The sequence below is a fragment of the Eleginops maclovinus genome, chromosome 24 (genome assembly GCF_036324505.1).
Source record: "Eleginops maclovinus isolate JMC-PN-2008 ecotype Puerto Natales chromosome 24, JC_Emac_rtc_rv5, whole genome shotgun sequence".
NCBI classification, from domain to species: Eukaryota; Metazoa; Chordata; class Actinopteri; order Perciformes; family Eleginopidae; genus Eleginops; species Eleginops maclovinus.
In genome coordinates, this window is record NC_086372.1 from 3,497,971 (window position 1) to 3,519,540 (window position 21,570).

The 21,570-nt window shown below is 42.9% G+C and overlaps 1 protein-coding gene across 1 annotated transcript in view; it reads right to left on the reverse strand.

Moving 5' to 3' along the window:
- Nucleotides 1-21,570, reverse strand: part of LOC134860813 (dystrophin-like) — a 157,881-nt gene that overhangs the window by 47,812 nt on the left and 88,499 nt on the right. Inside the window, 15 exon segments of the mRNA XM_063877636.1 lie at nucleotides 14-184; nucleotides 259-414; nucleotides 494-667; nucleotides 1,281-1,385; nucleotides 2,918-3,079; nucleotides 6,493-6,642; nucleotides 7,751-7,885; nucleotides 9,040-9,222; nucleotides 11,000-11,170; nucleotides 11,254-11,409; nucleotides 11,574-11,687; nucleotides 11,780-11,891; nucleotides 12,404-12,504; nucleotides 18,311-18,456; nucleotides 19,723-19,915. Of these exon segments, the coding sequence (XP_063733706.1) occupies nucleotides 14-184; nucleotides 259-414; nucleotides 494-667; nucleotides 1,281-1,385; nucleotides 2,918-3,079; nucleotides 6,493-6,642; nucleotides 7,751-7,885; nucleotides 9,040-9,222; nucleotides 11,000-11,170; nucleotides 11,254-11,409; nucleotides 11,574-11,687; nucleotides 11,780-11,891; nucleotides 12,404-12,504; nucleotides 18,311-18,456; nucleotides 19,723-19,915 (2,229 nt within the window).

Here is a 21,570-nt window from a genome sequence, read left to right on the forward strand (position 1 = left end):
TGTGAGTTTATACCTGTGCCCATGCCACCTCTGCCTCCAGGTTGCTGGGCATGCCGTCCACAGCGGAGCGCCGGGTCAGCTCAGCATCGGTGGCAGCGAGCCACTCCGTCAGCCCGTTGAGCTCCTTACGCAGCTTCCTAGACAACTTCAGACTCTTCTCCAGCTCCAACTTACTCTCAGTCACCTACACACACATAAATGGGGTTTCAATCTGACCTGTGTGAGCATGTTAGCCTAACTATCTGTGTGTGTTTTTACCTGAGAGCCCAGCTGGTTGTACAGCAGCTTCAGGGCGGTCACCCTGTCGTCCAGATCTTTGGGCTGCTCCGTCTGCTGCTTCTGCACGATCTGCCTGCCGGTTTTTATCACCGTCTCCACCTCCCCTTTCACTTCACTCAGCACCTTATACAACTTCTGTTAGACACAAACACACAGCAGGGGGCTTAGTGTAGGATCAAAGCATCCATTCACCGCATAGGACTGGATGACCTACCATGCACTGGTCCAGCTGTGACTGCACCACGTCCTGCTCCACACTGCGGATGTCCAACACCCCCATCTGGCTTTTGACCCCAGCCAGCAAGCGCTCGCACTCGGACAGACGAGTGTCGAAGTTTGCCGGCTTCTGGAAGAGCCGGAACTTCGTCCACACGTCTGCCAGCATTTTCTATGGAAAGGAAGAGACACAAAGATACCAGAAAACAAATAAAAGTTAGAGAAATAAAGTAAAATATATAGATAAATCAGAAAAGGCAGAAGCATACTCCATGCTGTCAGTGGATTGTTTATCGACACCTCTCCTGCTATGTTATGCACAGCTGGTACAACTTAGACACCTTCACTAATCTTTCAAATCTCCTGACAAAACACCATTTTCCTGCAAATCCCTCAGCTCAATTTAGATTTGTGTTTTGTTTAATGCTTAAAAGAAATGTCCTACATGATGGATGGTTAAAAAGAGGAGCATGTTATCACCTTATTTAATCCATTCTAATTAAGACCGTGCAGGTACATTACTCATCAGTTTTGAAGAGTGCTAATAGCTGCTATTGTAGCATAACTCCACACCTCAACGTTTTCTAATTGTCAAAATTCTGACCCAACCAACGCCAATTCAAGGAACTTGAGTGTATTTATAACAAGCTCCTAAACAGTTCATTGTGAGTTAACCTTTACATTTCTTGATTTCAGCCCCTAAAAATGTGATTTCTCAGGTTCTCAGGGGGGGGGGGGGGGGGGGGACGACACCTTTTCACAATATGTGTATGTATGTGTTGTACCTGTGTGAGGTCTATCTGTCCCATAACCCTCTGGTCTTTGTCCTGGTTCTTCTTCTTCATGTCTTCCAGGGCCACCTCATGGCCGCTCAGCTCCACCTGAATTTTCTGTTAAACACACACACACGCACGCACGCAAGTCAATGACCGATCAAAAATAAATAAAGTTTGAATGGATTGATAGTGTACCTCCAAATAATGACCACAAGGGGGCATGAGGCATCAACGAGATAGGAGAGGACACTAGAGCATTAACAACCTGTCACCCCCCCACTCTATCTCTCTTTTTCTCAGACACACATGGCCTGTGTCACCCATCTCACTTTTAAATACCAAGTGCCCTGTAATCAGATATGCTCATCCACACCACCCTAATCCAATCATTCTCTCCTCCGTCTGTGTGTGTGTGTGTGTGTGTGTGTGTGTGTGTGTGTGTGTGTGTGTGTGTGTGTGTGCGTGTGTGTGTGTGTGTATGAGTCTACAACATACGTGTATTCAATCGTTCCCTCCCTCTCTGCGCACACACTCTTCCTCATGTTCCCATCAGTCTTTCTATCATCGCAGGCCATTATTCCACCATCGACTGTCTGAATTCTCTAGAGGCTGAGTGTGTGTTGGAGAGTGAATATAGGAGATATGTAGAAGAAGTATTGATGTGTGTGTGTGCGTGTGTGTGTGTGTGTGTGTAAGAGTGTGTGTGTGCTCTTGTCCGTGTCCAAAGTCGCTCCGGGCTTAATTAGGACAACAGAGAGAAAAAGAGCATTTGCCATTCTCTCTTGGGTTCCTTTGCATTTGCACTCACAAAACACACACACACACACACACACACACACACACACACACACACACACACACACAGTCCACACAGCTGTCACTCTAAGTGGTAAAACCTGACAGGGCAAACCGCTTGACAGTGTTTCATGAGTCAACTAAAAGCTTTATTTACTCAAGATGATTTGGCATCCTTATTCTTCAATAGGATTTTTTTATCTTAAATCTGATCTGCCTACAGCCTGGCGTGGTCTACTGACTGTAGGTCCAGTTGGGTCTTTCTGGGGTCTGCTTACAACGCGATCAGTGGGGTGGAGTTGGTTTGGTTAAGTCTTATCAGCATTAACTCAGCGGAGCATGAAGCCAAATAGATCTTCTGATGCTCTGCCAAATATGGGTCCCATGGAGCACAAACGTCTCAAAAAAGGCAGCAAGAAAAGAAATGTTCCACTTATTAGGTATTTTTAAACTTTAAGGACACAATGAATTAAATACAAGTTACTCGCAGTGGCATAACATGGTGTTGTATTCCACAGTCTGGGGACTAGGACATATTTTGTTCCTGGGGGATCGGTTTGTTCAGGAAAAGTCTGCTCGGGTGCTGTGATTTATTTTGTTGTTGAAGCTGTTTGGTAGAGCAGAATAAAAAGGTCCATTTTGTTTGATTTATTGTAATCTAGAGGTAAGGTTAACCTCTGCTCATCCCTCCCTTTCAACAGTGTGTCGAAGGACCTGAGCTGGCCTTCAGGTAATTTAAAAGAAAGCAGTCTCTAGCTGTAGAGTCACGTTTTGTCTGTTCTGAGCTACTATGGCCCACAATGATCCCCATAAGTCCCTAAACGCACACGCAGTTTCACACTGATGGTTACCTGAGCCTCCTGCGGTATCTGCTGGGCGTCGATATGGTCAGCCAGGTACGCAGTAAGGTGGCGGTCGGTGTTGGCGAGCGAATCCTGGATCTGCCTCAGAGTCTTGTCATTCTCCTGGGCCCACTGCACACTCTTCTCCAGCTCCTTCTTCCTGAGCCCCGCCTGGGTAGACACAAAACAAACTGCGTCAAACACATGAAGTCCACCATAACAACAGAAAACAGCAAATGGGAAACCATATAATGTGTAGAGCAAAATGTTCCATCCCTATTCCCTCTAAATAAAACAACAAACCCACATGTACCTAACACAAGATAAACCATGTTCAAAATACACCCTCCCATACACACACACACACACACACACACTGCGTATACCCTCTTGAAGGGCGGAAGCCGGGGTTTCTCTCTCATGTTGCCCCAGTGTGACGACAACATAGAAGTTGCCACCACCACCAACAACAACGCAAAACAGCAATGATCTTCTGATGCCTGCCTGTTGCAGCGAGGCGCAGGACCTTCGGCAACTACTCAAGTGTTTCTGTTCCTCTCCTCACCTCGTGTCTGCCTACAGGATTAACTTTCCTACGTACATGCAGCATCACATCCTGTAAGAGCTTGAGAGTTGTGAGAAAGACGGTGTGTATGTGTTCACAGGTGAGCATGCTAAGCTCATGCACAAGGATAATGACTCTAAATATAGCCGTGAGCCTCTAACGCTGGTGTCGTACACTCACAGTGCTCCCAATGTCACCGCTCCATGGCTGATAATGTACGAAATGAGAGTGAGATTAAATATTTAGACAAACATTGATAACAACCTTCCCCGTGGCCATGTACTCCATTTCCCTGGCAATTGTCGGCTCATGAATACATATTCATATTAAACACTCAGTTTTCCCTATTACTAATTTCTCTCACACACAGAACAGCAGTCACGAGCACAGTGATTGTGAACGGAGAGATAGAGGATCGCTGTTTGCCTTGCGTCGGAAACGCCGTGGGCTAAGCGCGAGCAGCGGCCTGCGCCCTACACTTCCTCGTATTGGTTGTTCAGCCGTTACAAAAAGCTCCAAATTAAAATGGCAAACACGCCTCTTTGATCTGAGGAACAGCGGACAGAGATATAAAACAACATTATTATTTCTGCATGGATTTATCTCCACATAAGTTTCAAAGTGGGACATAGATAGAACGAGATTATATTCCACTGTGTCTGCGCTTACTGGACCCGAGCATGTCTAACTCTGTTGCTGGGGAAGTGTTGACACAGTCGTTATAATACTTTGGATGGAAAGAAGTTGGAAAATGGAAAAGGAATATTCTTCTTTGAGGTGTTACTTTGATTTGAACAACATCAAAAATGTCTTAGTTAAGTTAGAGAGGCAACAATGGAGTGAACTCTATCCTGGGCAAGAATAACAGGGGTCCAGATACACACTCCATACAACTTTGGAAAAGCCCATTTAAAAGACAGTTTTAGTGATGATTTAAGGTGTTTGTCTAAATAAAAAAGAACCACTGCATGTCAGGTTTGCTTCTAGGTGAATTGTCCAGTGTCTGTCTTGTGGTAGGATGACAAATGACCGTTCCTGAAACCAAACAACAATCCAAGTTTGAAAGAAATACATTTTAAAAATAAATCCCTCTTCAAATTCATTCCCTCAGGTCAATAGAGGGAAAATATGAAGACAATATTTTGGTCTGTGTGCTTTTGCTCCTGCATCTGTCTTTCTGGAGTGACTCTCAAACACCCGCTTCCTGTCTCTGCGCTCCTCGCCCTCTTTATAGATGACAAACAAACAAACAGCCCCCCTGCCTCACCTCACATGTTGACACACACCGCGAAACAAAGGACACCGGCTTCAGATAATACACACAATAACACCAGAAGATACAATAAAAAAATCTGAAATAAAAGACACACACGCGCACATGCACACACACACACACACACACACACACACACGCACACACGCACACACACACACACACACACACACACACACACACACACACACGCACACACGCACACACAATGTCTCTGATGGGTAGACAAACAAAGGGAGGCTTATCAGACTGCAAGGAGAACATTAATCTGGTTCTATTGTGAGGGGGGATCAACCCAGCGGGCAATGAGTGTGTGTCTCAGTGTGTGTGTGTGTGTGTGTGTGTGTGTGTGTGTGTGTGTGTGCGTGTGTGTGTGTGTGTGTGTGTGGGTGCAAGAATGTCTAATCTGTCGCTGAGGATCACCACAAGAGGCTGAGAATGTATTGCTGCCGCCGGCTGATGAGGGCTGGAAGGAAGATGTTGAAAGAGGAAGAGGAGGAGAAGGAGGAGGAAGATTATGAAGAGGAGGAGAGAGTGAAGCGATGGAGGAAGACACAATCATTTAAGAAAAGACAGAAGGAGCTGGGGAAGGAGAGGGAGAGAGAAGAGGAGGGGCGTATGGACTAGAGAAAGGGAAAAGGTGTGATTTTTGTATTTAACAAAGAATGAAATGGTACAAGTTTAAAGTATAATTACATTTAAAATAAAGCACTTTTATGTCAAAGTGTAAATGTCAGAAATGTCAAATTGTTTTCTAAGCAAAGAAGGGTTTTCTCAGCATCTAGACTGAAGGTTTGCAAAGTGCATGGAACTACAATGCTGCAGAACTGGATCAGTTTTATCCAAAGCACGATCAGGCAGACCAAACATGAGCTCAGCACCAGAAGATCAATACATCAAGCTCGGTTCAGAGAGAGATAGAAAAGCAAAAGAAATACTTCATCACAGATGCACAATTTGCCAAATAAAGAATGCTAGAGCACTTTAAAGAGAAAGACTTCTCAGGAGGGGAAACAAGGTGAAACGCTTGGAGTGGGCTAAGAAACACCAGCATTTAGAAGTGTGTGACTGAAAAATGTCTCTAAAAACTGATGAATCCAAGTCTGAGATTTATGGCGGTAACAGATGGGTGGATGTTAGGAGACAAACAGGAGAGAGAATCATACTGCAGTTCATCAAACCCAGAATAAAACATGGACACTCCATTCTTCAGAGCATTTTAGAGAAGGATTCATACAGCGGGAGGACCATGACCCTAAGTGCACCTGAAGAGCAAAGCAGAACAAGTCCTAACTGTTGTGGATTCTCCTCCACAGTCACCTGACCTCACCCCCATTGAACATTCACAGGGCCAAGCGTTATGTAACATCATCAGAGGCTCTTTGGAGTACTTGTCAATTCATGCTGGGACAACACGTGTCATCAGATTCTGAACAAACTCGTGGAGTCCGTGCCAGCTCGAGAGCATTATGGTATTAAGGCCGGATGAGGACATACCAAACACTGAGAGGAAATAAAAGAACGTTTCTTGAACGGTGTTCTCTTCGCTTTGTTGTCATTCAAATCCTATCAAATATAAACCTCTGTCCGCCACTATTTCATCACTTATAGGGGACTTTAGTTGTGGAATATATATTGTTATTTTGCAGCTCAACAAGAAAAACCATGTAGCTGGATGTCATAGGGGCTGATTCATAATTAGACAACCGTTTTAGAGCCTTAGGGAGTTTGTATGATGTGTCTTACCCTGGCCATGAGCTCATCCCAGCGTGTGTTGAAGGCGTCCAGTTTCTGCTGTATTAGTTCATCCAGAACTCCTCCATCCATCAGCGTCTGGGCCAGCTCCCGAATCTGGTTCCTGTTGTCCTCCGGGTGTTGCAAAAGGACATCCAGACTCTGTAAACACACAAAGAGAAACTCCATTAATTAGACTCGACCATTGGATTCTTAAAAATATGGGTTTGATTAAACAGTTTTTCTTGCATACACGCTACTTTGTTTTGTTTGAAGCTGACTCATGATAAGATCAGGAGAGCGAATAAAAAATTATGCAGGATAAGAGTGTTTGGTGATGACATGAAAAGCGAAAATGGGTCAATTAGCCCCTGTACGTCTGACCTGGGTGCTTAACAGCTTTCCACATCTTCTTAAATCTTTGCTGATGTCAGTTAAGTGAAGTGAAATACAGCTGAGTGGGCCGTTTGCATTTTTGCTGTTCTGCTTGAGTTTTAATGAAATAATGCATCATGGTGGAGAGGCTTAGAGCTTTTTGCATTGTTTAATCTCACCAAATCCCTGGATGTTACATCTGAGGCAATCTGCGTTTAAGCAAATTAACAAGTTATGGTAAACACGTAAGCCTTTCACTGTTCTTCTCCAAAGAAGGCCAGGACGCTCCTGTGTATCTAATTGCCGGATTCAATGCAAATTCCATGGGATTAACTCTTTTGGAGTTTTCTCTGTATTTGTTTGGCACTTTATTTCCTACCAACGCCTGCATTACAGAACCAGTCGTGTGTATTCTCCTGTTCTGTTTTCTCCATTTAAGCCTCCTGGGTTTCTGATGTTCTTCTCATGGTGGTAGTAGGGGTTCTACTTGGCGGAGCTTGTAGCTGAGGGAGACCTGAGTTCTCGTGGTTATTGTTTAATTTAAAAAAGGAAAGAAATCCCCTTAAAGCTTACAAGGATCAAGCTCCCTGCTTGAGGGTCTGGTGGCTGTTTGGATTGGAAAAACTGTTGCATTAAACTGGCCTTATCCAAAAGCTGGGCATGCCAAGCTGAGCCGTAAGCACCACAACCCTTTAAGCTGATCCGAGACAGGGAAACTGTTTAACCACAGCAAACACTGAGGGCTGCTAAGAAGTGCTGGAGGTGTGCTGCTCACACTGCCTTGGTATACGCCTGCTTTTATTAGATAGATATGAAAGCTATAAAAAAAACACACAAATGACAAAGGAAAGTAACGGTACAAATGAAAGGCATTTCAGAGTAGCTTCATACTGACATCCAGCGCCTCCTGCAGCTCCTCCGCTCCTCCCTCGAGGTTCTCCGTCTCGTCCAGCTTCTGCTCCAGCTGGTCCAGGAAGGCGTTTTCCTGCTCCAGGTAGGAGAGCAGCTCACACCAACACGCCCACACCTCCTGCCAAACACACACAGGGTGGCACCGACAGAGAGAGATGCATCAGAGAATTGATTCATAAGAGAACAGATGAGCATTTTGACATTTGGGAAGATGGACGGTGTAGAAAAAGACGGATGGTGAAGTGAGAGAGAGAACTTCCAATGTAAATTTGAAAGCCCATGACTACCAGTTTGTCATATTCACTTATTCAGCGTTGGTGCAGGACGTCATATCAACATCTGCTCAACATCAACATGTTTGATGAGTTTGTTCCCGTCTGCAAATTAGCAACAGTTGCCTCTGTCTGGCTAAGTGATTGAGTTGGCTTCTAATGGTGAAATGAAGCTAATTTGGAAAATAAGTTTTGGATGCACACGTTTTCTCTTTTTGTATACATTTCAGAATGACATCAAATCCAACTTTAAATGTGATAAACCGAAACTGCATGCTTATGTTTGAACTTTGAATTATGTGCAATACAACTTTCTTTTTATAATGTTAATAAATCAGTAAAAGGAAGCTACCAGGTAGCAAATCTGTCATTTTGTTTTCTGGCCATGTGTTACATGAGCAGACCTTTTATTTTGAAGGAAAATAATGGGTTTTGTAACATTTTAGAATCAAATCAAATTAAGGGATACAAACCGAAGAAGATCAAGTTAAAAAGAAGATAAATATTAAGAAAATAAAGAAATGAAAGACAAGAGAAAGTCAGTCCAACCAACTCAAACCAAAAGAGTGATACGTTGCCTTAGGTGGAGTCTTGCACTATCGATCGGCTCCACAGAACACAGTCTACTCCACAGTTTTCATTATGGATATCTTCCACTGAAGAACATGTATTTATCGAGCTCATATCCCCATCACATTAAACCATCTTCTGATCATTAAAGCATTTTGATTAAGCTTACCATTTTAAAGTCACAAGGTAAAAAATGCAAGAACTTTGAGCCTGAAACGGTTCTGCTCAGCTAACCTCGCTTCACCTCATCTATAACGAACTGAGTACGTTCACACACTGGCACTGATGTATAGGAGCACTAAAGCCTTGGCCTTGACACAACATGTAAGGGAGCTTTTACCTTGGGACACACACACATGAACACACACTTTCTCTTTACCTTTAAGCATGGCAAGCATTTCCAATAAACCCTTCCAAATGAGCTTCTTACCTCCAGAGTTTTACATTTCCCATCCAGCCGGCTGCACAGGCGCTGGTAGTTAGCCGTCAAAACGTCCAATTCAGACCGCAAGGCATCATGGGCCGTGGGGGGAGCCTTGGCAATGAAACTGTTGACACTGTCAGTCAGGAGTTTGACCTTCAGCTCCTTGGAGTGGACCTCTTCCTGGGCCCTCTGAGAAAGATAGAGTAAGGGATGTCTGTCAGTCTGTTTAAAACACTTGATTCCAGTCGCATAGTAGAGAGGTATTTTTGTAAGCCGACCCGGGAGAGAGCATCGCAAGGGCTCCCTCGACAAAAAGCAATGGGATTCACACTAGATTTTGAAGCACCAAACACAGGTTAATGAAACTCACACCTTTCATTTTATGTCTTAGAACAAAACATGAACATCTCAGGCATCTAAGCAACCAACAATGACTGGCTTTAGGACTCATTCCTGCACAACTTTACTGATCATCTCTTAGAAGTCATCTTGACAATGAAAGAGCAAGAGAAGGAAGAAGGACGGAAACACACAGAGAGAGGCTTAATGGAAAGAGGGACGGATGCACAAACAGATGAATCAATGTGTCTGTGGGTGACAAAGCCACAGTGTAAAGGGACAGAGACAGACGGAGGCAACCTAGGCAACGAATCAATGAATGAAGGAGTGTAGATAATGCTTTCCCAAACCAGAGAGGTGGGGGGGGATTTGGAGAATAAGTGAGTGAACAGATCCACCAATGGAGTTTCCTTTAGCTCGGAGCAGAAAGGGGGAGTAGAGGAGAGGAGGAGGAGGGAGGGATTAGCAAGAGCAAGCAGAGTGAAATCAATTTTTAATTTTCAACTTGACTCAAGTAAACTTTTTTTAAAGCGGGTGAATGGAAGGGGGCTACTACTGCCAAGGCTTTTGGGTGTATTAACAAAGGGAAGACATTTACATCACAAATACATCGCATAAGGGTTACGAAGGCAGAGAAAGAGCAGTGGGGAAAAGGGGAATTTATGCAATTTGATACAAAATTGAGTTATGGAGGGAAAGAGAGTGGGGGGGGGGGGGGGGGTTAGCCTCAGATCTGTGAGGGAAGAGTCTAGAGAGAGGGAAATAAATACAGACAGAAAAAAGAATTTTTCTTCACTACAATAAAAAGAGAGGCAGGCAGACGGAGGCGTTATCGATAAGGAATTAACCAGGATCAGGGGAGAGTGACAGAGAGAAGCAGATGCATGAAGTCAGTGAGATATATACGCCTGCACTGTGAATAAAGAGAAGACCCAGCGTGACTTTGCATGGCAACACAATCCAAACAGGGCTATTCATAACTCCACAACATGTTCATATGAGGCTGAAGAGAGGCAAGGCAAGTTTATTTATATAGCACCTTTCAACACAAGGCAATTCAAAGTGCTTTACAAACATGAAAGACATTAAGAGCAGTAAAAAATAGTGCAGCATAAACACATCATAAAAGGGCATTTAAAAACAGTCATTGAAATCTACAGATACATCTAAACCTAGCAAACATATTAAGCTAAATGAGTCAAAATATTGTCAATTTGTTAAAGTGTAAAGCTGCCACGACTCCAGAATACTAAAAAAGGGAGACATGGGCCAATGAAAATCTCTTTTTATAGGCAGCAAAATAAAATACATGTGTATATCTGTATAAAAGTACGCTGTATGCGGATGTGATGTCTACACACCTCTGTGCCTTTTTCATGCAAATCATTGTAAATATTAATAATTCACAGATCACAAAAGATATAATGGTCTACAGACATAAATACGACACTGTGAGAGTCAGCACTTTCTGTGTCTTACTCAGCAGAGAAGTGCACCTTTACGAGCCACGGTGCGAGACGTTTTTTATCTAATGATCCAAACTCTCAGACTGAAACAAATGTGATCTTTACTCGAGGAACTACTGCCATTGTGACAGAAGCAGCAATATACTCTCCGGTCCACTCACCTTGAGCTCCTCCACAGCCTTGCGCAGCTCTTCAGGAGTCTTGTACGTGAAGTCTCTCTCCAGGTAGTCCTCCTCCGCCTGGTTGATCCACTCCTGCATCTCCTGCATCTCCTTCCTCAGAGCCATGGTCTTATCCAGGCCTCCTTTCAGGGCAGACTTCTTGGCGTAGGCCTGGACGGAGGAGAAGGGAAACATTTAAAGGTGTAGGGACACATGAAGCAGGAAAACACGGCCTCTGGAGGAAGGGTCCACACCTGTTTGCAGACGTTCTCCCACTGGGCGTTGAGGTCGTCTAGTTCTTTCTGGATGTGGACGGCATAGGGTGGCTCGGCCTCTTTCTTCAGGTACAGACCCACTTCATTGATGCCGTTGACGCTGGGTTGGATGGTGTGGATGTCATTCACCAAAGCCTGGCCAATCAGAACGCAAAATATTCAGAACATTGACACTTTTTTCTTTTCATTGGTTGTCTTTAAAGCTAGACTGCCGCAGCTTGGATCCAAGGCTTTACCAATACCAGGTTTACCCATTTTTTTTGTTAAACCTTGGAGTAAGGTCTAGATGCTTTCCTCACCGTGCACTGCTCCAGCTGTTTCTCCAGAGCTTCAGAGTCTCCCAGTGCCGGCCATTCCTCGTTCAGGAACACGTCCACATCGGCCATCCACTTCTTTAGAGTCTTAACGTCATTCTGTTGGCGAGACAAGGACGAGTATTGAGATTACAGATATCTCACCTTAGTAAGCTTGACTTCTAAGCAACATATAGCGATCCCTGTTGCACCTCGAACTGCATTAGTTTGGCCATGAGCTCCTGGAGTTTCTGGGCATTGTCTGTCAGCGTTGTGCCGAGTCGTTTCCAACGCGCCATGATGCCGTCCATCTCGATGCGATACCTGCAGGAAATCACAGAAGCTCAAAATTGTATAACAAGTCCTACACATCTTCCTTTGAATTAGTTACCCCCTAATCAACTCCTAAAAGGGATCAGCAACTTTCAGACAGGTTAGGCAATCGGAGCAGAGGGAAAGGTGAGCAATGAAGTTCTCTAATGGCAGTAAAGGAAGGATACATTTTACCCATAAATGCTGTGGTCTCAAAATCCACCTGAGTTTAGTTTTTATATTCGGGCTTCTTCTTTTTTTTATTAGGCATTAACTTTGCTTTTACGCCGGCACAGAGCCTAAGCAGACAGCTGCATAGATCAATAAGGAGAAGTGCCAATAAAAAACACATCTGATACACTTGACAGGCGTTGAGACAATTTTGGTTCAACTAATCATTACAGCAGCGCTCCTTTCAAACCCGGATTTACTGACTTTTCCAGTGAATCGTTACTGGAATCTGCACCCAATTCCCTCTTGTTTAATCATTCCCTTCAATACATTGCACTTCTTCCATGTCTTACTTTTGGCTGATGTCAGATGGCGCTTTCTGGAACACCTGCTCCACAGTCGAGGTCAGGTAGTCCAATTCCCCCTGGTGTTCAGCCAGAGCCACCTGCAGGGCCTGAGAGAGAGACAGAGAAAATGAGGAGGAGCAGGATAGATTGTTCGGGGATTTAATTTGGATCTTCTTTTTTGAGTTCTGAGATTAAAGAGCATAAAATAGAACTACAAATAAACATCGCATAACATCAAAACAAAACGTAAGCACATTAACCCGGTTTATGTTGTTGGAAAAGTTGTCCACCACTCCGTAAATCTTACCTCATACCGTTATTTTTTCACGAATACAGCAGGAAGCTCATATACACATAGAAGTTATCCAATCTGTCAGGCGTTCTGGCACAAGTGGCGTAAATGCCATGGAGAAAAGAGTCACTTTAACAGCTTGTCTTTAACATTACACAGTATTTATTGAGCGGGGGGGGAAATGGGAGAGTGAGGGATGACGAGCATGAGAGGATACGAGGCTGCCACTGTTAACATTTTGTAATGAAAGCCTTTTCACACTGTTTGATTTTGCTTAGCCTGCAGTGCGGGATGAATAGTAAGAGGAGAGGTGAGGGAATTCCCGGTGAACTCTAGCTGGCGTGCACTGGAAGATTTCGGGGAAGAAAGCCTCGTTCACACAGAGGTGGCTCAGAGGCTTAGTTTAGCTCAGCTCTAGCTCAGCTCCTGGACGGGACATCCGTCAGTTACTATGGCTTACCCACAATCCTTCTGCTGCAACATTGAATCCAAAGCAAGGAGGCATTAGGGACTGTTTTCGCTCAAAGGGCTTTCTCTTTTCTTTCAATTTGTACCAAGCTCCATTTGAGAACACATGGATAAGCCTCCTCTCTGACTTCCATTTCCACCACAGTACAACAGAAAGGTGACTGGGTGACGCATCATAATGTCGGTGACGATGGACAGCCTAATACGGGATGGTTGTGTAATATGATGACACTGGAGATTTTACGATACCATAGTCACAAAGGCCTGTTGTAGTGCAACGCTGCCACGTCACCTGCTGTTATCGTGTGTTTCATTCAGATCCATGCAGTAAAACTCTAATGGATCTCAAAGCTTTTGGACTTTATCCTCCTTTATCAAACTGTCATTTAAATAAAGGTTATCATCTGCAAATTACCTTTTATGGTTCAGTACTTTCTCCATGTTTCTGGCTGAAAATGTAACATTTTATGCGTTTCATTAAAGTTTAATGATTTAAAGAAGCAGCGCTGCTAGCTAGGCTCGTCTTTCATCCAGTCAGTCAGAGGCAGTACATAAATGTAAAAGGGAATATATTATACTTTGATTTATGGACGTCTCGTTCTCAAGAGACCCTGATAACGTCACAACCTGACACAATAGACTTGCTTCCACTTGCCCAATCACTTCCATATCCCTACAAAACACAAGCAGCCAAACAACCAACCGATTTATAAAGATGAGGTTGTTATCAACGCAAGAAATGGGATTCAAACAATGGTCTCCCTCTTCCAAGTCAGTGTCTTCGTGGACCACACCCCCATGTCCTCCCTAAGTGGATTTGCTCGGTGGTGCTATAACAAAGTCACACTACCTGCCCGATGACAGCCATAATTCACTCTGCCACAGGAGGTTTTTGTCAGGGAGACATGAGTTGTCTTTGGCATTTAAACAAATGGCTGCTGCTGCTGTTTGTCTCAAATGGACGCTCCCTTTCTACAGTTACCCTTTAATATCTGGAGGGAAAATCAATGAGCTGTGATGCTCTACGGCCTGCTAAATTAAATTAATCACTCAAACTTTATCAGACTTTAACTTCATTCATACAAATCATCTTTTTATTACAAATCCTTACTTTAACTTCTTGTGTTTATATACAGGAAGTATGTTTACTTTATTTGACCTATTATTGAATATTTTACTTTGACTTCTTATGTTAAATAAATATATTGATTTAGTTTTTTATTTTACATCCTGACTTAAACTTGTTAAACATTTTTATCTTAGGTTTTATTGATATTTTATTTATTCAATTCTAAAATGTAGCAACAAAAGCCACTTCCCCCGGGATCAGTAAAGTTCTTGGTGACACTTTACTTGAATGGGTGTTCATAAGACTGACATAACATTGTCATAACCAAGACATGACACCTGTCTTAAACATTAATGAATACTTATGACAGTTGTCGTTAAGTGTCATTCGGTAAGTTATGTCACTTTTGATGCAAAGGTGACATTGTTTGAGATGTCCTTGTTATGACAACTTGACATAAACCAAGACAACAACACCTGTGATAAACATGTCATAGCAGACCGAACTGTCAAACTTAAGAAAAACGTTTAGCTTGATATCTTAGCGCGACTTTAAACCGTCATATGTGGAGGTCTGCTATGACATGATTATGACAGGTGTTGTTGTCTTGCTTTATGTGAAGTTGTCATAACAAGGACATCTCAAAGTGAAGTAAAGTGTTTTTATACAAATCTTAGGTTTTAAGAATTAATTTAGAGTCCTCAATCAATCTTTATGGTCAACCCCCACTCACTGATCCCTACAGCAACATCGCAGATCCATCATTAGATTTATTGACGCCTAAATGATAGTGATTTAATGCTTTATTAATAACTACCCGTAGCTGTGGAGGACATTAATAATCACCTGCCACACTTCAACCATTATCTGCTTTAGTTCTGCATTTTGAAACTCTAGGTCAGGATCTAGCAAAGTTCCCACCTGACATAAACACTCATTATTTTAATGAAGTAGAGCGAGGGGAGATACCGTCACCGGGGTAAAAACAAATGCCTTTCTAACCACACACTCGTGAACACACACGCAGAAGAGTCTCAGAGCAAAGGGGGGAGAGTGGTGGGGAAAATTAATGACAGCTCATCAGTATGCAGGATGAATTCCTAATTATTATCTACAATCAACTTTAATTAATCTCCGGCTACAAGGCTTCATCCCCCCCTGCTATGACACAAGACCATTATCAAGTTTAAAGAGGGGGCACACACACAAGTTAGAAACCAACACTTCTAAAACAACAGACTATAAACACAGGCGAAATGACGAATATGTACGTGTGTGTTCTCACCTCTGTAATGTATGCATTCAAGACTCACTGGTGTTTGTGTGTGGACAGACATTGAGCTAAACAGAGACACTGATTTGCTCTCCTGGGATTTTCTCACTCACCTCTCATAATTGCAGAGTTGTAGACACACACACACACACACACACACACACACACACACACACACACACACACACACACACACACACACACACACACACACACACACACACACACACACACACACACACACACACACACACACACACACACACACACACACACACACACACACACACACACACACACACACACACACACACACACACACACACAGCAGACCTGCTTCCTGCATGCTAAGCAGATGCTGTGCCTGGGTTTCAGAATATAGATTTTAGCTCAAGTGTAAACAAAGTCTACAGCATACAGAAGAGAAACGGCAGCAAGGTGCACATTTAAGCACTCCTTTAGTATAGTGATGGCTTTAAAGTCTGACCAAGAGGATTTGATCAGCTTCTTGGTACTTAAATAAGATGTGTTCATATTTGATAATGGATTTTGGTTACGGAAATAATTTAGAGAAAACTATGGAGGAAGAGAAGCTTGTTTTGACCGTGTCTTTAAGACTGAAACTATTTTAACAAAGTCCAAAAAAGTCGTTTGTTGGAACATATCAGCCGAGAGGATGGGGCTACCGCTGAGTTTGTGACTTTTATCGCCGTACGCAGATCGTCCTCCTCGCTTTATGGCGGTCAAACATGTTTAAAATAGCACAAAGATGATGATAAGATCCAAGGGGGCGAAGCTATTCTGTCACACAACAGCGTTACTCCATTTAAAACAAAAAGGTGTTGTGGGGTTACAACTTTCTGAGCCACAGAAGTTGGGCCATCCCAGGAGTGTGATGGCTGAGGAGTCCTATTTTTTTATATTAGTATCTTTGAGTAGAGATCACAAGGTCTCGATTAGTTTGTCTCTCTTTCAGCAGGATACCAGAAACAACTAGTGGCTCTATATTCCTGAAACTTGCTGGAGAGTTGAAGGATGGGCCAAAGAAGAGCCTATTAAATTTGAGACTGATCCCAGGGGATACACACATTATTTTTCACAGCCATGGTGGAGACAGCACATTCGAGTGGCCTTCTAAAAACTACAATTTAGGAGAAATATGTACAAACTATAACGTGCCTCCTTAAAAAGCTCCTTTGCTATTTACACTACGTCTTTTTAAAGGACACTTTGGCAAAGGGTTTTTATGTTTACAGCAGTGATTTAGGGATGCCCCTGTGTATCAGATTCAGGTTGTGCGTATGAATCACCCTCCTGGTTAATGGTGCATTTCATCTGCTTTCTCTCCCTCCTTTATCCTCTGTCTGCTTCCTCAAAGAGCGGAGGAAAAGCATCCTTTAAAAGAGTGCTGCTTTGGCAGTTTGGCATCGCCAGCGGCCGTATAACTTTACAGCTCGTAGTAAAAAACTGATTACACTGTTACGCAGGCCCACAGGACGATAGAGCCAGCACCATTTTGGTGTTTTATGAGAAATTGTGTGTAGATCTTAGCAGCAGTGTTATCAAGAGCATACACTGTTGACTCCTAGAGGATGATGGGATTATAGAATAGCCACACAACATACCAGATAGTGCCTTTATACCAACCTTCACTCACAGCTGCTTTTGAATCTGTGTGACCAAATGTTTTAAAATGTTGAACTGTAAAGAGAGTCGTCATAATCTGCTGTGAAAGTATTTAAGGGTTTTAGGTATCATTGGACAGTGTATAAGAGATGAAAGCATCACATCACAACAATGACGTATCAGGGATTAAAACTGTTGAGCTGCTGAAATCAAAAGAGTAAAGGATGAAGGCAGCTGAGTTGAAGATATGAGAGCGGTTGAAATATAAATCTAAGTGTGAGCAACTTTTACTTAGAGAGTAAAGAAGAAGTTGAGCTCTGAGTTACGAGAATAAAACATGATTGCTTTTGAAATGTCAGGTCATGTGTTATTGGTAGTTTGAATGTGTGTAATATCTGAAAGCAGTTGAAGCATGAGTTGAGGAGTAAGAGTCTAAATGTCAGTCGGTGTGAAAACACTCAGAGAAGTTTAATCTCATTGAAGGATTGTGGGGTGAAACCAGTTAAACTGTGAGATGGAGAGTCAGCGATTTGAACTCTAATTCAAGGTATAACTTAAGATATATGAAACAGTGGGTTTGAAAGTTTGAAATGAATGCAGTTTATAGAAAATAAAAGCGGTTGAAATGTCAGTTGTATAAAAGCCGCCACCAAACTGACAAAGGAGTATTGGAGACGTAACCCAACTCAAGTCGCCTACATCTTGAAATAATGAACACACAGCTGGTCTACAGCTAACAAACAGCTAGCACATACAATTCCCTTGAGCTGAACAGCCAGTCTCACCCATAGCCTGAAAATGGCCGACCTTTGGCCAGTGTACGATCTGAAAGATGTTGGTCAGTAAACCGTGGTGAGTAAGGGTAAGCGCATCAGGTTAAAGTTGTTTTTTTCAGGATAAGCTGAATAAATATGTGAAACATTCCTCAGTTTTATGCATCGGATTCTCCTCAGTACCATAGCTCCTTAATGGAGAATAGATTGGAGCTCGATATGCTTTCCCCTTCAGCTGCAACACAACCACTGCAGCTCAATGGAGATAAATGGATAACTATGTACACAATAACACAGTTAACAGCCCATAGTAATGTTTGTTTTTACTACTTCTTCATGCTGAATTTAAAGCAGCGCATAACCTCAGCTGTTATGATTCTCAATCCAGATGTTAACACATGAGTGTGTGTACCTGAACGTCCGTGAGTCTCTGCTCCATTACAGGATACTCTGTAACCGCCGTGGATGGGATGGACAGCTTGGCCTCGCACTGTTGTAGCCATGCCAACAGCGTGGCTATGGTTTCCTTGTAACGAGCCGGGGGCAAGCTCTCCAAAACTAGAGGCACACAGAGAGATATATGTCAGTTGTTGGAGCGCTGCAAAAGGCAAAGGCTTCATTTATGACATTTATTTCTGGAAAACGTTTCTATTCATTCCTAAAAAGCTTCCATGGTTTGATCTCAAATGCGCTGACTTTATAGGAGAACGCCATAAAAGGTTGCATTCCTTCAGGTAAATTCTTTTCTATTTGCTTCCCAACTGAATTTGAATCAAAAGCATTTATCTTCCTATATCCATCCACGTGTGAGTAGTTAAATATGTGTATTGGATGTGTATAAAAGTGCAGAGTGAGTAAAAAAGCAGACTGTCAGCATCTTTCTCCCTCTTCCTCCTTCCCACCCTCTGAGTATCTCTTTCTTAATTTTCTCAGTGGCTATACTTTTCTTTTTCTCCTTCTTTTCAATCATTCTTCTCCCCTTGATTATAAAAAGCTGTGCGCTCTAATTCGGTTATTCTCATCCTGATGGGCGATGCTTTCAGCTCATTTTTCTATCTCATTAAGTCTTATTGTCGATGTTTTCACAGAGAGCATCTTAACACAGTGAGAGTAGCACTACAAATAGCAATAACTGACTCACCCTTTCTCGCTTCTCACCATGAAGACAGGGGAAAAGGTGTAACCACACGGCTGAGCGCTGGCAGAGCATCCACACATGAGTCACTCGACTTGTAAATCAGCGCTCAAATTGGCTATCTGACGTTTAACTTAAGTGTGTTTAGTGTCAGGACGACAGAAAACTGGAGTGTCTAAGTGACATTTTCCTTGTTTTGTTTTACCTGAGAATGTAGATTGCTTTGCTGCATGAGCCGGTGGGGGCTGTCAGGTGTGGAAGACCTCAGAGAGGGGTTTAGGTAAATCACAATCTAATTGGGGAAATCTTTCCTAAAAAAGTCCGTAAAGAAACGTCTCTAAAACCTTACGCAGAACACCTCTAAATGCAAGGTAAACTATAACTAATGTTAAATGCAGAACAGTTTCATATCTTTCTAAACAGTAAAAAGCAGTGGATGGTGTTAGGACATATAATTGTCTCTTTCTTGATTCCTTTCCTATTATTACTTCAGAATTGACCTACTTTTTTTGTAAGAATCCTGACTCCAAAATTCACTTCTGCGCTACTCTTAAAAAATAAAGCCCTGATCCTCTTGAGTTATTGTGGCGATAACTATCTTAGTTTCCATCCACTCCTCAAATACAGAGTTCATTATCAAGCAGGGATCCCAAATTGCAGTAACAGAGGTTAATTCTGTCCTCTCTTACCCAGTTGTAGCTGCCTCTCTCTGGCCCTCAGGTCCTCCAGCACCTGCCGGTAGTGCTCTTTGAAGGCACTGATGTCGGCGTCAAGGAAAGCTGGAGGGTCCTCGTCCCCTTCCTTTTCCTCCTTCAGCTCCTTCAGGTGCTTCTCCAGAAGATCCACCTGAGGCTGCAGCGAGGCCAGGCGAGCCACCTCCTCCTGCCAGGACAGAAGGGGTTGTTACCATGGAGGTAATATGTCCGTACTACTACAATAAAAACTGACCCTTCGATGGATTTGCCTTGTGCTTAAACAAGATTGGAGATTGCAGCTGATGACCGATGTATACACTTGTTGTGTGTTTTAATCCCCAAACACATCTCTGAAGCTTGTCTGACAGCTGTAGAGTTTAATGTTATCAGCAGCAGAGTGGTGCTATCAGTAAACCCGGCATAAATAAGAGAGCGGGTCTGAGTAGCAGCTAAGCAAACTACTGATATCATGAGCCTTTATCAGAGCTCAGCAGGATGTTATTTCAGATCAGAGAAGTTTCTGTTAACATTTTAAGGTCATCAGCTTCCAGAAGAAACTACTTGAATGTGTGATCATAGAGCCTATTGTGAGAGGAAACACTGGGTCAAGTACACCATCAGTACACCCAGTTTGTTCTTTGAATGCTGCTCTAAAATCTGTCTGCTAGGAAGAACCAAAGATTTCCAGCACGTAAGGAATAATTCAAATGTAGAGGTGATGGTTGGTGGATGTAGGGCAGGTTAATATCCACTAAACCGTACTGGGGTGGCTTTGAATGCAGCTGAGTAACTTAAACTCCAGCCTAAAGCCAAGCTCCTTATTCATGATTAATGTTACTAAACACAAGCCTTTATAACCTCAGCGGAGTGTGGGTTTTCAGAAGCGGACAGTTGGCGGCACAGTTTGCCACAGGGAAGGTTGTTTCCGAAGTTTGCATAAATACTTTACTTTTTGCTGGAGTCTTTCCTGTTTGATACCGAGATAGGAACACACAAGGTATTTATGTGTGGTTATGTGCGAGTGTGTGTTCACCGTTTGAAGTGGAAATGTGTGGGCGCACTTCTGACGGAAACCATGTTTGGGTGAATTGGTCTGACACATCTGCGTCTTAAAATCGAACTCCATGTCTTATTTTCTCCCAGTTTCTCCTGAGCATTTCTCTCTTTTAATTCATTCTTAATCAATCTCCATTCTTATTGTTCTTGTATGGCTGTGGTATTTATTCCTTTCTATACCTTCTTTTGTGCCCTCTCCTTCACTTAAATTATCTTATATCTCCTTTTAAAAGAATGTTCCCGGGAACAGCTTGTCCCTTCGCTTCTCCTGTTGTTCGGATGTTCTAAATGAACGTGTGTGTGTGTGTGTGTTTTCGCCTGTCAACACTCATTCACAGACACATTTGGTTAAAAACAGGGCTGAGTAGTAGATTACCCAACTATCCTTAGATTGCTTTGATCCTGAAGAAAATGTAAAACCTTAAGTTATAATGAGTCTAAAAGTAAATATTTAATCGATTTTTGACAGAAATTCGCCTCACGTCTCTCCCTCTGCATCTTCCCCTTAACCGCGGTCCCTTGGGGTGGCCTCACAGTGAGCTGAGAAATCGATCCCACGGTCAATCCTCATTTCCGTACCAGGGTAGAACCAGGAGAACAATTAGCCTAGCATAGCAACTAGAAGCAAGGGAAAAACTGTCTAAAGTTTAGAAAAAGTGTCCAGCACATTTACATTTATTTAACTCGGTTCATTTATTCTGTCAGTTTTGAGGAGCCAGGCTAAGTTTTCGTAGTATACATAGGGACAATATATCAGATGGTAAAAGGGTCATTATGGACTCATTT